The 16,619-nt window shown below is 39.5% G+C and overlaps 1 protein-coding gene and 4 non-coding genes across 5 annotated transcripts in view; 3 read left to right on the top strand and 2 right to left on the bottom strand.

Moving 5' to 3' along the window:
- Window positions 1–10,334, bottom strand: part of LOC113746171 (cytoplasmic dynein 2 heavy chain 1-like) — a 29,226-nt gene extending 18,892 nt beyond the window's left edge. Inside the window, exons 1-5 of the mRNA XM_027280881.1 lie at window positions 10,172–10,334; window positions 9,509–9,634; window positions 5,036–5,146; window positions 2,750–2,819; window positions 2,272–2,357 (exon numbers count right to left, since the gene is read on the bottom strand). Of these exons, the coding sequence (XP_027136682.1) occupies window positions 2,272–2,357; window positions 2,750–2,819; window positions 5,036–5,146; window positions 9,509–9,634; window positions 10,172–10,330 (552 nt within the window). The 5' untranslated portion in view covers window positions 10,331–10,334. The remainder of the gene's footprint in view (window positions 1–2,271; window positions 2,358–2,749; window positions 2,820–5,035; window positions 5,147–9,508; window positions 9,635–10,171) is intronic.
- On the bottom strand, window positions 3,040–3,113 carry trnat-agu (transfer RNA threonine (anticodon AGU)). The gene has a single exon. It is a non-coding gene; the product is annotated as a tRNA-Thr (tRNA).
- Window positions 10,335–12,826: 2,492 nt separating the features above from the next.
- Window positions 12,827–12,899, top strand: trnam-cau (transfer RNA methionine (anticodon CAU)). Its single transcript has one exon. It is a non-coding gene; the product is annotated as a tRNA-Met (tRNA).
- A 2,325-nt stretch (window positions 12,900–15,224) lies between these two features.
- trnam-cau (transfer RNA methionine (anticodon CAU)) lies at window positions 15,225–15,297 on the top strand. The gene has a single exon. It is a non-coding gene; the product is annotated as a tRNA-Met (tRNA).
- Window positions 15,298–15,919: 622 nt separating this feature from the next.
- On the top strand, window positions 15,920–15,992 carry trnam-cau (transfer RNA methionine (anticodon CAU)). The gene has a single exon. It is a non-coding gene; the product is annotated as a tRNA-Met (tRNA).
- Window positions 15,993–16,619: the final 627 nt, after the last annotated feature.

Here is a 16,619-nt window from a genome sequence, read left to right as displayed (position 1 = left end):
GCAGACAAAAAGAGATATCTTCCTGCTGCAACTGCAGACATGTCATATTATTTGTTTAGACAGACCAATCTGAGGCATCATAGCGATACACACAAAGACAAATGAGTCTCAGTGCATGTTAAGACTCTGCCACACCCTTGCATGCTACCAAACTGTAAAAGCAACTGTTTAAGTTGACAAGTGGAAACAAGTATCAAGTAATTATAGCCGCAACCACATCTTCTTTTTGCTAGATAAAATGTCTCTGCATTTTCATATTTGATTAGTTTAGTCTCAATCACAAGCAAAACAGGCAAACTGGTACTAAGAACCACAGATATAAGAAGCTATACTATTTTATTATTTATAGTGGATTTAAAACGTTAAAGTGTTCCTTCCCATAAGGAAATGGAAAAATGTGATTATCAGTCAATCAGTCAGTCTTATTTTCACTAAATCTTGTTATCCTGTGTTTTGAAAGCACAAATAAGTACGGGCTATCAGATGTCTAAATATGGTAGATCTAAGTGCAGCCTAACAATGAAACAAACTGTAGAAATCAGAAACTGAAGCACTTATGTAAAGACCACTTCAACACAGTATCAGGGCATACTAGCCTGCCTTACCAAGGTAGGAAAATGCATTGTGGTTACAGGCTTAAAAAATCCTGTTGTCATAGAGAGGTTTTAAAGAGTTACAGAAATTATCTGATGCTTTGAGAGTTAACAAGCAATGATTTGACATGTAGATGAGGAAGAGGCAGAGCAATGCACAGTGTTTACATGAGTTATGCTGCATCAGGCATTTCAAAATCATTTCTAAAATCCATTTATTTAGTGATTCATTGTGTTTCAGTTATGTGGTTAATCAAAAGTCCTTATTAACTGACAACAGCAATTAAATAGATAAAGATTAAATACAAAAATATACAATTTATTATGAGTATTTTTTTAAAATGCATTTTTTTTGGGGGGGACATATGGGTTCCAATAATAATTCAGACTGTTGTTCAGCTGATTTGTTATCTTTTTTATGCTGATTCATCCCTGCCTTGGGGTTCAACTGAGAAAATAAAGAGTCTGGTTTTCTCTATAGGGATTCAAATTATATCATTCTTTACACTCTTGTTGTGTGGAGATGATTTATCTCCAGAGCTGTAGTTCAAGGGGAAGTACAATGTTCAGTCTCTAAACATTTTGAGTTGATTTTGGCACACATAAAACACATCACTTTCTGAGAGTGTTAAAAAAAGTAATTACTATCATCAATGCAGTAGGCCAATGAAATCCATTTTCAGCTGACATTTATAATATGTCTCCTTTTTAAAATCCTTTGACAGTGCATGAGATCATAGGATTACGCTCACACTGTCCTGATTTGACATTGCAAACCTTTTGGCCTACAAGCACTGTGCCTGAAAAGTATCATGCAGAGGGACTGCACTAAAGCTTCACCGATGTGGGGGATGTTTATTCATTATATTTTGTGCTGCGTTGACCAGCAGGGCAGTTTACAATACAGGCTTATATTTATAGTTTTACACACACACACACACACACACACACACATACAGTACACAGCAACACATAAACATACAAAAAGACTCTGCACAAAGGCACAGGATAAAGACAAAACACATTTGCTATCTATCCTGGTCAGTAAAATCAAAGATCTTTTTTTTACCCTTTTATAGTGAGTCTTTATATGTAGATATCTGTCTATGCCTTTTTATGGCCCTCCCTCGAATATCAATCTGCCTGGTTTTTGTCCATGTTATTAAGGGCTAGGAATGGCTAGGAAATAAATAAATCATCAAGCATTGGGTACAGCCGAGTTACGTATAGATGTGTGCTGTGAATATGAACCGCACTTGAAGTAATTATGTACCTGTGATGACCAGTGTGGAAGTAAGGCTATATAATGTATATGTGGGTTTGCGTAAACACATCTTTGAAAAAGTTAGTCAGTAAAAACTGACAAAAAGCTTGAGATTTCAAAATACATACATAATATTATTATGATTTAAGTATAAACGTAAAGTATCAATGCGCAACATCAGTTTAATGCTGGTAGTTTATAAAAATACATGATCCAGTGGCAGAAAAATTTAGGAGAAGAAGCTGATTAGTTTGTGTCATTGTTTTAGTTCTGTGTCTGTGTAGTGACTTCTGAAACATTTGCATACTGTATTTTTCCTCTTTAAAATGGCACTGTAGTGCAACAGTAGTTTCAGTTTATTATCCTGAGATGAAATTGTAGAACTATGACTACTCTGGTGTTTATGTATTTTACCTGTGGTATGTAGTTGCGTCTCTCTTGGCAGACAGCATGGAACCAAGCCAGACAGAACAGAGACTGGGCTCTGGCAAGGATACCTCCTACACACAAACAATCAACAGCTTGTCACAACCAAAATAATTACAATAACCAGTTATTATCAGAGTGTCTGTGTTTTAGAAACCTTGAAAGCAGTTACACTGTTATTATACATAAATCAATATACAACAGAGAGGACTGAAAGGAGAATCTCAGAACCCGCAAGCTCACTGGGATTTCTTTGTTCACAGGGTCAATCTCTGAGCTAATAATCATGCAGTGATAGAAGAGAAGTGAAGAGAAGAGAAGAGAAGAGAAGAGAAGAGAAGAGAAGAGAAGAGAAGAGAAGAGAAGAGAAGAGAAGAGAAGAGAAGAGAAGAGAAGAGAAGAGAAGAGAAGAGAAGAGAAGAGAAGAGAAGAGAAGAGAAGAGAAGAGAAGAGAAGAGGAGAGTACCTTTACTGATCTGCTCTGGAGTCCACGACTCATATGTTCTCAGCAGATTCTTCTTCAACCCAGGAGGAGCCTGGAGGTGGAAAAAGGGGAGAGAGACAGGGAAGGGACAATGATGATGGCATCCCCTGCTAACATCAAATGTTAACTACACGTTCAAATTGCAAGGTCCAGAGATAGCGCTGTAATACAAGCTTTGAAACATGGCAAGGCATAGGGAGACATTAGTCATGTGTGAAATACATATGTGTTGCATGGTAAGATGACACAGGACACGCTGTGAAGCACAGAAAAGGCACAGCTGGGATTCAAACCCAGGATCTCCTGTTTACTAGACAGGCACTTTAACCAACTAAGCCACGGCACCTAGACATATCAGAATAGACAGTAGTAGATGCCACCTGGACACAGAAGCTATTACAGATTTAGATTTAGTAAAAAAACAAATTACAAAACAAATATTTCTATTTTTACAGTAATATGTGAGCTTGTATTATTGTGAGACTGAGAGACTGAATTAAGAATTGGGTAGCATTTGATCCCAGCATCCCTAAGAGTGCAATTCCCAAATCCACTTTATCAAATATGTGTGCAAGACCAAAAAAGCTTTGAAATTCTCTTTGGGATGTGTGTCTTGTTTCTCTTCAGTCTGTTTAGTGTTGTTTTGCATTTTTAGATTAAGTATGCAGGACCAGCAAACATTTGACCATGTGTGAAAAGGCTTTCTCTCATTAGAAATTTCTCTCAGTAATAAAATGGACTGGTTTAACAACATGTAGACACCGAACAAGCAAGGGCAGAGAAAACAGATCATTTCAAGTAATTTGTAACCCAACATCTGAGTCTCTGGGAATTACACTAAGAGTCTATAAGTAAACTGAAAAAAACATTGTTTGGTCAGGGTTGAACACCCTATGGCCATTACCTCAAGGGGGATTAGAACCACAGCCCATGACACAAAGCACTGCTGGTGCTCTTTTTTCACATCTGACTGTTTATGTCTGTATATAAATGCTGCATTCCTATATTACACTGTTCTTTAGCTGGTAACGATTTCTACATGAGTCTGTGCTTATAGTCATGTTGTGTATAACAGAAACAATGAGTATACACTGAAATTAGTTCACACATTATCAGCTTTGCTGAACATTTGGTATCTCCATCTGGAGGTTTTAATAATACACACAGTCAGTAATGCATATGTTCTAGATTTGCCAAAATTGGCAAAGTCACTACATATGTTACCAGTTTCAGTAGATTAAAGGTATTAGCAAGGTGCTGTGCTCCCTTCTATCAATGTCAGCAAAACAGTTTCCCCATCACTTAAGGTTCATCTATGGCTTTTATTCACCCATAAGAAAGTAATACTTTTAGTCTTTTAGACAAGACACTATAATCCAATTACCCTTGGTTCTGTGTATTTTACATTGGAAAAACATCTGTAGAATTCAATGTTTGCTCTGTGAGAAGTTTGAGCTGTTGGTTTAGATCTAATGCACTGTCAACTGTGCATACAAATCACTAAACATATTTACCACTGAAAGTTCAACACTAAACTGCAAAGGGGAGTTGAGTGTGGGGTAAGGTATTTGTAGGTGGTTACAGGATCTCTAAGTATAGGTGGGATACAACTGGGATATTACTTTAATACTCTATACTATTAATCTTTGGTTTGGCATATTAGCTTTGGCACTTCATGTCAAGCAGTGCAGAAATAATGTATTACAGTAACTTGATTATCACAGGAGTTGTGATCAGGATGTGTGTACATACATATAAAGCATTTCGATAAGTTTGACTGTAAGTGTGTCAAAGAGAGAAAAGAATGACAGAGAGAGGCTGTTTGTGCAGCTTGCTTGGCTGCTGAAGCAGCTAACCCCTTGAGCATGACTCCCATCAGAAAACACAATGAGCACTAAAGCAGGCATCACTAACACACAAGCTGGAGGCTTCTGTGTCTCCTTATAAATGTACAGTAAATGAGGCTGCATTGCATTTGTAGCCATTGTATTGAGGACAAAAGACACACACAATCATGAATTCACATGACATTTCAAACACACAAAGCCCTTATACACCGTGGATTCTTGGGAATATTGCATAATCATTGGACACGCCATATTAGTAAGACTGGGGCTCAGCATTTGTGTCTGCAAAAATGTGTGGCTGCATGTTTGTGTGTAAATATGTGTTCGATCAACACTACTCAACACTAAACTTTATCAAGTGCTTTGGTTTCATTGTTTTGTATACACGTGTATGTGGTGGTGAATGTGTGTGTATGAGTACCTCATAAGTGATCTTGAGGCTGGACTGCAGCAGTATGGGAGGAAATCTGGGGTGAACTTCTGCTGTCAGCCAGAGACGAAAGCCTGCTTTGGGATGTAGCACATTAAGCTCCTATGGAGGAAGGACAGTACACAGACATTAGACACATCAAGAGATCCCTAAAGGAATATGAGATTAATATGAGACCAGAATATTTGTGCAGTAGTATCAGGCTGTATATATACTGCATTTCAAAACATAAAACTTGCTGAGTAGTCAGAGCATTTCTAGAAGACATGAGCCTTTGACTGTACACATTGTCCAAACACAATATCATGATCCATCAAACCATCAAAGGGCCGGCAGTTTGGCCACAAAGGCAGGCTAGGTTGGATTTTAACACAACCTTCTTGCTGTGAGGTAAATGTGCTACATACAAAGTCTCTGAATAATGACTTTATCAAGCGTTAACTGACGTTTTGCTGCAACTTTTAATATCCATAACTTTCGAACAATCCACTGACTTCGAGAGTTTCCTCAAAAGCAGATGTCTATCTGTTAACTGAAATGTAATCTGAGTACAAATGTAACTGCATGAGCCCACTCTTAAAAAATGTTCTCCTTAGAAAAGCTGTCTCATTTTTATATCTCTGTAAGAATATGTAGATATATTCAGTCAACCTTTATTTATACAGTGTGGTCCAACGGAAGCTGTTAGATCTTCTGCATGAGGACCTTGTTTAAAATAGACTGTAAATACTATAAGAGGAGTAACCATTATAGTATACAGTATATATAGTAAATATAGAGATATATTTTATCCATTAAAATCATTGTATGGTGACAGATTCTCCACAACGACAAATGATTCACATGAATTCTATACATTTGTTAATCTCGCTCTCTTTCGGCATATTTCTTCTTTTCACTGTCTCCATCAATGTCTCTTCATCTCAATTTCAAGCTTTCTATTTTCTCACTTCTCTTACATTCCTCCCTCCTCTCTTTCTATCTTCAAGAAAGATAGAAAGAGAGGAGGGACTAAAAATAGCATGCTGGCACCTTAGGGTCTTGCGGTCTTGTGTCATCTGATTGGGTACTCACACATACATGCACACACACACACACACACTCACACACACACTGAACTGTAATCAATGTGTTTCTGCATCATTTGGAACCTAATTCACTCTCATGGAAGCACACATGATCACAGAAAATGAAAGAACACAGAAACCGACATCCCTAGAAGAAAAAGAAACACTATGTGTGTGAGTGTGTGTGTGTGTCTGTTGTGTTGTCAGCCAGAATCACACTACAATGATAGTTTTGCAAGAAGATGCAAGACAGAGACATTAACAAAGAAGAAAAGACAGAAAGAAAGGAAGGACACACAAATGAAGAGGGGGAGGACAGAGTGAGCGAGAGTTTGGATTTTACTTTTGGCATGTCATAACGTGATGTATTGTTTACAAAAATGGAATAAAATATATTCATTAAAATTATTTCACGTCTATTATTTTTATATCAATAATTTATTATTAGTTTCTTGTTGTCCAGATGATCCATGTTTTCTCCTTGTGTGAGGGAACTATATAACATCCTCTTTTAAGTTCTATTGTGAGGCTGGCAAAAAAGTTAAAATATTTGAACTTTAACTGGATGGCAATGCTGCTGATGGTATCTTCTGTTGGCCTTACCTACTTTTACTGTCCTGCTCTCATCCACTGAAATGATATCCAGTTTGCGGTGTATTGTTAACATGAATCCATGTGAATGCTGCATTATTCATTTACAGTATACACACATTTTTGCAGATGAAAACTTGTATCTGCCCACTAGGAATAATAATCATCAGATACAGTAACTTGTGATTTATCAGTGCTTTGGAAATATAGATCCATAAGTAGAGGGGTAGAGGGAGTGATACATAGAAAACAGTGCAAGTGGAGGAATATAAGCAGACAGGGATGAGAGGATATCTGTACTGCCAACTTAAATTATGAACACTGACTGCTCACCTTCTCTGCTTCTCTTCCCTCCTTTCTCCTCTCTCTAACTGACCAAACGATTTAGTGAAGGAGAGAAGAACTTAAGAGACAGATGGCAAAATGAAGTCTGAAAATGTACATACTGCATTGAAAAATAGAGTAAGACACAGCAGATGGACACGACTGCAGAAAGAGAGGCAGATACTAAAAATGAAGCCCTCTTCTACAGAATTTCCACCTGCCTGCTGAGGCTCAGTTCATCTTTTCCTTACTTCATCCTTTCACATTCACTGTCTTCACTCTTTCTTTCCTATGCTTCCTGTCTCCCTCGTCCCCCTCGTTGCATCAGTTTTTCATTTCAAGCTTGACTACCAAGACCCTAGCCTCACTGGTTGCTGGGCAAAAAGCAAGACAAAGAAACAGTGAGGGACAGACAGACATAAAGAGTGGTTAAGTTATACAGTATAAGGGAGGAAAAGAGGATTGTTAAGAAAAACTGATAGTATGGTAGATGGGCTCTAGAGGTAGAAACAAATTGAGACAAACAGGTAGAAAAATGCCAAATTAAATACTAGGAGGATAAAAAATAGAGAGATGAGCAGAGTGGAGCAGGGACAAAAGTAGAAGAGGAGGGCTGTAATAATGTATGGTTTAAGTCACACTGGGAGCACAGACAACTCTGGACAGGAGGGATCTCTGGTTAACCCCAGGGCTCTCTCTCTCTCTCTCTCTCTCTCTCTCTCTCTCTCACACTCTCAAACACACACACACACACACAGACCAATCATTGCCAACAGCTGTGCCTCCCAGTGAGATATGACCTGCTACAGTGACACAGCACTAAAACAAAACCCCAGGAAAAGCTCATGGACACAAATAAATACAAAGAAAGCAGAAGACACATATTAACCTAGTTTTTTTTTTTTTTTTTTTTCTTTTTACAACTGGGAACACACATTTCTCTGTAATGAGTTCATGCCACACACCCCATTGCAACAGTCCAATCCAAATACACTAATGCAGCCAAAATACTTAATAAACACCTCAGGACCAACTCTTAATCACTCATTACACAATAACTTATAGAGAACACTAACAACTAGTAGCATTACAATATGTATCATTATTGTATGATTTATGTATTTATTTATTTATGTAGCACAAACCAAGATTGTATTACAACAAATATAGTATAATCATAATAATAGGATATGTCACAGAAATGATTCAGAAATTCTGCAATACCCTTCAGGGCTTGTGTCATTTTTGCATAAAGAGGTGAGAGAACATAAATCTTAAGTTGTTCCAATTATGTAATAGAAACCTGTCCATATTCAATATCCTTAGCTGCATTGGATATTTAAGGATAGGTTTTTAGAAACACAATAAGTCAACAAGTTCTAATCAACAAAGTCAGAAAGTATCTTTTTGCATGCCTGATCCATCCCTGATGATCTTCTGCCGATATGTCATACAGTAGGGACATCTGATCACAGGGGGGTGGTCATAAACTTTCCACCTCCACGAGGCAAAGAATTTCTCTGTGGGCTCAAGTAATGGAAAGTGACAGGATCAGCTGAAAACAATGTCACTCTCCACTTACTGAGAATAGTAAAATACCACATTGCAATGCGACCACCAATTATGGGCTGCACTTGTGTCAAAGTGATGAAAAAGGACACGCAACATGAGCACTATCAGTGACACACAGATACATGCAAAGCAAGCATGATACAAACACACACATAGACACATGTATGCCCAGACACAGACAAAAAGATAACAAACAAACCCACACAAACAACAGCAAAATGACTAACATTGGCCCGGACAGGTAGAGAGCAAAATGTGTATGTGCAGGACAGAAAGTAATTTTAGATATGGAAATTTGGGCATCCAGCAGAATGTGTTCTTGTGTTCATGTGTTCTTATGTTTGTGTGTATGTAGCTGTGTTGTAATGTTATAGATAAACACTGAGAAACTTGGTGAAACAAGAAATTACATCGTTTTATGTACACAACACACAACAACATCCTTCTGGCTACCTGTTTTCACTGACCTTTCCTCCTAACTCAAATCTATCTGCCTGTCACTGTTGGCTTGAGATGATGTAAAACAAGTGCTTGTGCACTGTACAATTAAGTAGTAAAATTTTCATGGATTTAGCCTCCAGCACTTACCTCAGTGGACTGTTTATTTCCTTGGACTTTCTTTGGACATATTATAATAGATTTAATATTTTGTACAGCTCCTGACACATACTTGCTTTTGCACAAATACAGCTGTAGATGTTATGCAATGCTATTTATGCAATATTATTCTGGATAGATACATACATATCCAAACATACAGAATCCCTGTAGGACCACAGGGTTGAGTTGATCAATAAGGGTCCATGTCAGGTGGTATTATCGAATAATTATAATATTATACACAACCCCTTTCACCCAAAAAGCTTAGCTATCATACACAACGACTCACACACACATAAAGTGTACTTACTTTTTCCAGGAGGGGTAGCCATGTAGTGACAAGGTGAAGATTTTTCAGGCAAAGCCAGTCTCCATTTCGGGAACATTCTCTGAGTGTAGCTAAGGCCACATCAGCCTGTCCCTGACCCATGGAGATCTAGACAGACAGAGAGAGTAGGAGATGTAGGAGGGGCCGAGAAACAGAAGCAGTAAAATTAGTTTGGTTCACTAATCATTTCTAATTAATTTGAATGTTAGTATTTCCAGTGTAGAAAATGTGACTCTACACCGTAATCTCTCAGAAGTTAGGGGCAGATAATCTGATTTAATATTTTAATTCATCTTTCTCCTCAGTTGGAGACACTATAAAATCTTTGCAAAGTTACATTCTCAGTAACTCTTCAGAAGATTTGTTGAGAATTGCAAAAATATATAACAATACCAGCTTTGTTGCTGCATATTGAATAACAGCAGGTGTGTAGGAGTGTCGTGCAAGGACAGTTTTCTTAGACCTTGCTGTGGTAAAATTTATTACAACTGATGAACTCCACTGACAGAGCATTATCAGGAACTATCCCTCAAAACCATGTTTCAATAATTCTGTAGATGATCGTTACATCCTGTTAAATAAAAAATCCTTTTGCACTTGCTAATCTGATATGACCTCTCTCCCTTGAATCATGTTATTCTCTACCTCATGATAGTTGTCCCTGCCAATAGTTTCAGCTGCTAGTTCTGCAAGCTCCTGGGATGGGTCTGCGCCTGGAGAGATGATGATCAACACCGGCTCCCATTCCAGAGTCTCAGTGTAGAGACGCCGCAGGTTCAGAGGAGGAGGAGAGAGTTCTTTCATACCTGCAGAGAAGAGGAAAAGGAGAAAGGAAAATAATGAAAGGTGTGAAAAACAGATCTGTAAATCTGTGATCAGTGTTGCAAATTTTTATTTAATATGATATGCAACTCAAAGTGACTGGATATACTGCAGGGAGTACTGCAGAGTACACCATGAATGGGACAGAGAAAAGGCAAAAAAGGCAAATGCTATTAAGTAGCAGCAAAGGGGCATTTTGTAAGGGTAGATGGAAAAGAAAGAGATAGACAAATCAAGTGGAAAAAGATGCCAGGGATACAGAGATAGTGCATGAACAGTGAACAGCCTAAAGGGGATAATAGGGAAGGGAGATTGGGGAAAATAAAATAAAAAAGTAGAAGAAGAGGGCGAGCAGAAGGGAGGCACTGATGTAGAAAGGGAGTGAGGGCATAAGAGGAAGACACTGAGAAAGACAGAGTGAGAGAGATTAGGAGGGTGATGTGATGTGCATACTGAGTGTGAGGTATGCAGCAGTATTCACCACACATAGCAGAAGAATACCTTGTCAGCCCCCTGGTGTTGAAAAGCCAGGCTCTTTGTGTATGTGCCTGAGTGTGTGTCTGCGTCTGTGTGTGTGTTTTTTCATTGAGCATTAGGCTCTAATCCTGCTGTAATATATATTGAATCGTGTATCAGATATGAGTTAATAGTGACACACAAGCAGTGATAAAAGCATACACAGTCTGAGCGACTGTGTTAGCCACTGTGACGTTATTTGTGCATGTCAGATATCTCTTTCAAACAACACATGCATACATATACACACACACACAGACATGCACAGTGCTGTCTTCCCTGGTTGGGACAACTGCCTGAGCCTGAACATTCTTTTGGTGTCTGCTGCCAAATGAAATCTCCTGCAGCCAAAGTACACATACATGCACGCGCACAAGGTCTTGGTAGAGAACATCTCAGAGCGACCTTTTGCTGCATCACCATGGCAACACTAAGAAAAACAGTGATCTGACCACATGGCTTGTGATGTCTGAAAAAAGCATTTACAGAACGTGCATGTGCACAAATACATACACAACTACCTTTGACATGGGTAGGTAATCAGTATTCTTGCTGCAGACCAGCATCCACTGCCTGTGAATGGCATAGCAAAGTTCACCTTGGCTTTATAACACACAATCAGGACAAGGGGGAGCCGAGAAAAGGACAGTCTCTCTATGATTCAAACACCGCTTAGTGGACAAAACACTGAATGGGGAAAAAATAATGAGCAGCCACTTGGATGCACACAGCACTTGACATAGACATTGAGGCTTTTCCATGAATACGTTTTTATCTTTGTTTTAAAATCACTGTAATTGATGGGATACATTTGCTTTTAAATACTGATTGATGATTTAAACAAGAAATGGTATCTTCTTGGCTGGATGATTGATGATAAAACAGAGGGAGAGTTGCTTTTCTTACAAATATGAAAGAGTGTTTGTATATTTGAGAAGCAGAGCGAGCAAGCCAGTGAGCAAGCAAAAGTGTATACGTGTGTGTGTGTGTGGTTGTGTTCACCCAGGCATGCCTGTGCATGAGCAGTGCCCAGGCCTGGACTGGAGGGATTGAGTGAGATTAGCTGTAAGAGGATTACAGACCATGCCTCATTAGCATACAGATTTACAGCCAAAAACACATACACATACACACAAAATCTTCTTCTCTCCTGTAATTTTTTATCTGTTTGTCTCTCTCCCGTTATTTTATTCAGACATACAGTCTCACCTACATCATGCACTTATACACACATTACACCTTTGTCAATGGGTTCACTTGGTGTTCAAGGAGTATGAGGACGATCTCTTCATAGAGAAAATGTGTGTTTTTATTACAGCTGAGACAAACAAGAACAGAAAATAAGTACTGTTGCTTTTGCTTTCTGGGAACTGAAACTGAGATACATAACTTTAAAGAAATACAAATTCATTCTTGCAAATACAAGAACAGGAGTGTCATGTTGAATGGTTATTGTTTCACTATTTCCATATTTAACAAAAACTCTCATAGCCTTCTGCAGCAAATCTGACTGCTGTGACGTTGAGCCTCAGATGGGGCAGGTGTTTTTTAAAAAGAAATCCATGGAAACAAAACAGGGTGCATGAGGAATGTTACACAGTCAAGTATGCAGTCAAATTAAAAAGATACAACTGATGCCGATGATCAAACACAAGCCTTACATCTGGTAGTTTCCTGTGACAATGTATTGCCTCACATCAATATATGGAATAGTGGAGACAGACTGTATACTGTCAAAACTTTACTAACTCTATGGTGTAAGAAGGGTAAAGTTTTCTTTCTATGGGACTAGTTTGAAACATGACCAATACACCATCATTCATTCAGTATTGTTCATAATTGGTTGTGCATCTATGATAGCCCTACAGCTGTTGCTAGGCACACCAGACAGGCGATAGTAAAACAAGTTAGTCCATAGTTGCACCTATGAACTCGCCTCGACCACAATTTAGGCGCTTCCAGGCCTCGTTGGCGCAGTAGGCAGCGCGTCAGTCTCATAATCTGAAGGTCGTGAGTTCGAGCCTCACACGGGGCAGGTGTTTTAAAGTCATATGGCACCAGAACACAATGGGCCAGACACATGGTCCATAACGTTCACCATAGGCTAGATTTGCACGAAAAGCGAAAACATACACGTGATGCCCATGATCAAACACAAGCCTTACATTGGGCAGTTTCCTGTGAGAATGTATGGCCTCACATCAATATGGAATAGTGGAGACACAGACAGTTTTCTGTCAAAACTTTGCTAACTCTATGGTGTAAGAAGGGTAAAGTTTTCTTTCTATGTGACTAGTTTGAAACATGACCAATACACCATCATTCATTTAGTCTTGTTCATAATTGCCGATGATCAAACAGAAGCCTTACATCTGGTAGTTTCCTGTGACAATGTATTGCCTCACATCAATATATGGAATAGTGGAGACACAGACTGATACTGTCAAAACTTTCTAACTCTATGGTGTAGAAGGGTAAAGTTTCTTTCTATGTAACTAGTTTGAAACATGACCAATACACCATCATTCATTCAGTCTTGTTTCATAATTGGTTGTGCATCTGATTAGCCCTACAACTGTTGCTAGGCACCACGGACAGGCAATGTAAAACAAGTTAGTCATATTGCACCTATGACAACTCGACTCGACCATAATTAGGCGCTTCCAGGCCTCATTGGCGCAGTAGGCAGCGCTCAGTCTCATAATCTGAAGGTCGTGAGTTCGCGCTCACACGGGGCAGGTGTTTAAAGTCTATATGGCACCAGAACACAATGGGCCAGACCATGGTCCATAAAGTTACCTAGGCTAGTTTGGCACGAAAAGCGAAAACATACACGTGATGCCCATGATCAAACACAAGTCTTACATTGGGCAGTTTCCTGTGAGAATGTATGGCCTCAATCATAATGGAATAGTGGAGACACAGACAGTTTTTGTCAAACTTTACTAATTCTATGGTGTGAAGGGTAAAGTTTCTTTCTATGTGACTAGTTTGAAACATGACCATACACCATCAGTCATTTGTCTTGTTCTATCTGAAGGTCGTGAGTTCGAGCCTCACAGGGGCAGGTGTTTTAAAGTCATATGGCACCAGAACAACAATGGGCCAGACCATGGTCCATAACTTCACAAATGCTAGATTTGCACCGAAAAGCGAAAACAAACGTGATGCCCATGATCAACCACAAGCCTTACATTGGGCAGTTTCCTGTGAGAAGTATGGCCTCACACATCATGTGGAGACACAGACGTTTTTCTGTCAAACTTGCTAACTCTATGTGTAAGAGGGTAAAGTTTTCTTCCTGTGACTAGTTTGAAACATGACCAATACACCATCATTCTTTAGTCTTGTTCATTGCCGATGATCAAACAGAAGCCTTACTCTGGTAGTTCCTCTGTGACCGTATTGCCACATCAATATATGATAGTGTAGACACAGACTGTATACTGTCAAAACTTTACTAACTTCATGGTGTAAGAAGGGTAAAGTTTCTTTCTATGTAACTGTTGAAAATGACCAATACCACCATTCATTTAGTCTTGTTCTAATTGGTTGTGCATCTATGATAGCTACAACTGTTTGCTAGGCACACCAGACAGGCGATAGCAAAACAAGTTATCCATAGTTGCACCTATGACAACTCGACTCGCCACCCAATTTAGGGCTTCCAGGCCTCGTTGGCGCAGTAGGCAGCGCGTCAGTTCATAATCTGAAGGTCTGAGTTCGAGCCTCACACGGGCAGGTGTTTTAAAGTCCATATGGCACCAGAAACACATGGCCAGACCATGGTCATAACGTTCACCATAGGCTAGATTTGCACGAAAAGCGGAAAACATACAATGATGCCATGATTCAAACACAAGCCTTACATTGGCAAGTTTCCTGTGAGAATGTATGGCCTCACTCATTGGAGGGAGACACGACAGTTTTTGTCAAACGTTACTAACATTCTATGGTGTAATAAGGGTAAAGTTTTCTTTCTATGTGACTAGTTTGAAACATGACCAATACACCATCATTCATTTAGTCTTGTTCATAATTGCCGATGATCAAACAGAAGCCTTACATTTGGTAGTTTCCTGTGACAATGTATGGCCTCACATCAATATGGAACAGTGGAGACAGACAGTTTTCTGTCAAAACTTTGCTAACTCTATGGTGTAAGAAGGGTAGTTTTTTTTCTATGTGGACTGTTTGAAACATGACCAATACACCATCATTCATTTAGTCTTTTCTAATGGTTGTGCATCTATGATAGCCCTATAGCTGCTGTAGGCCACCAGACCAGGCAATGGTAGACAAGTTACTCCTAGTTGCACCTATGACAACTCGACTCGACCACAATTTAAGGCGCTTCCAGGCCTCGTTGGCGCAGTAGGCAGCGCGTCAGTCTCATAATCTGAAGGTCGTGAGTTCGAGCCTCACACGGGGCAGGTGTTTTAAAGTCATATGGCACCAGAACACAATGGGCCAGACACATGGTCCATAACGTTCACCATAGGCTAGATTTGCACGAAAAGCGAAACATACACATGGATGCCCATGATCAAACACAAGCCTTACATTGGGCAGTTTCCTGTGAGAATGTAGCCTCACATCAATATGGAATAGTGGAGACACAGACAGTTTTCTGTCAAACTTGCTAACTCTATGGTGTAAGAAGGGTAAAGTTTTCTTTCTATGTGACTAGTTTGAAACATGACCAATACACCATCATTCATTTAGTCTTGTTCATAATTGCCGATGATCAAACAGAAGCCTTACATTGGTAGTTTCCTGTGACAATGTATGCCTCACTCAATATGGACACAGTGGAGACAGACAGTTTTCTGTCAACTTTGCTAACTCTATGGTGTAAGAAGGGTAGGTTTTCTTTCTATGTGACTAGTTTGAAACAGACCAATACACCATCATTCATTCAGTTTGTTCATAATTGGTTGTGCATCTATGATACCCTCTAGCTGTGCTAGGCACACCAGACAGGCAATTGTAGACAAGTTACTCCATGGTTGCACCTATGACAACTCGACTCGACCACAATTTAGGCGCTTCCAGGCCTCGTTGGCGCAGTAGGCAGCGCGTCAGTCTCATAATCTGAAGGTCGTGAGTTCGAGCCTCACACGGGGCAGGTGTTTTAAAGTCATATGGCACCAGAACACAATGGGCCAGACACATGGTCCATAACGTTCACCATAGGCTAGATTGCACGAAAAGCGAAAACATACACGTGATGCCCATGATCAAACACAGCTTACATGGGCAGTTTCCTGTGAGAATGTTGGGCCTCACATCAATTGGAGACACAGACAGTTTTCTGTCAAAACTTTGCTAACTTATGTGAAAGAAGGGTAAAGTTTTCTTTCTATGTGACTAGTTTGAAACATGACCAATACACCATCATTCATTTAGTCTTGTTCATAATTGCCGATGATCAACAGAGCCTTACTCTGGTAGTTTCCTGTGACAATGTATGCCTCACATCAATTATGGAATATGGAGACGACATACTGTTCTGTCAAAACTTTACTAACTCTATGGTGTAAGAAGGGTAAGTTTTCTTTCTATGTAACTAGTTTGCAACATGACCACTCACACCCCAATCACTTTCAGGTGTCTTGTCTAATTGGTTGTGCATCTCATGATAGCCCTCCACACTGTTCTGGCACACCAGACGGCGATGCCCACGTTGCTCGATATGCCCATTGCCACCTATGACACTCGACCCCACTTTCGGCGCTTCCCCCCCCCCCCCCCC

Source organism: Larimichthys crocea, chromosome VII (genome assembly GCF_000972845.2).
Source record: "Larimichthys crocea isolate SSNF chromosome VII, L_crocea_2.0, whole genome shotgun sequence".
Lineage (NCBI taxonomy): Eukaryota > Metazoa > Chordata > Actinopteri > Sciaenidae > Larimichthys > Larimichthys crocea.
Note: the sequence above shows the minus strand (reverse complement) of the source record. Positions and strands in the feature narration are given on the sequence as shown.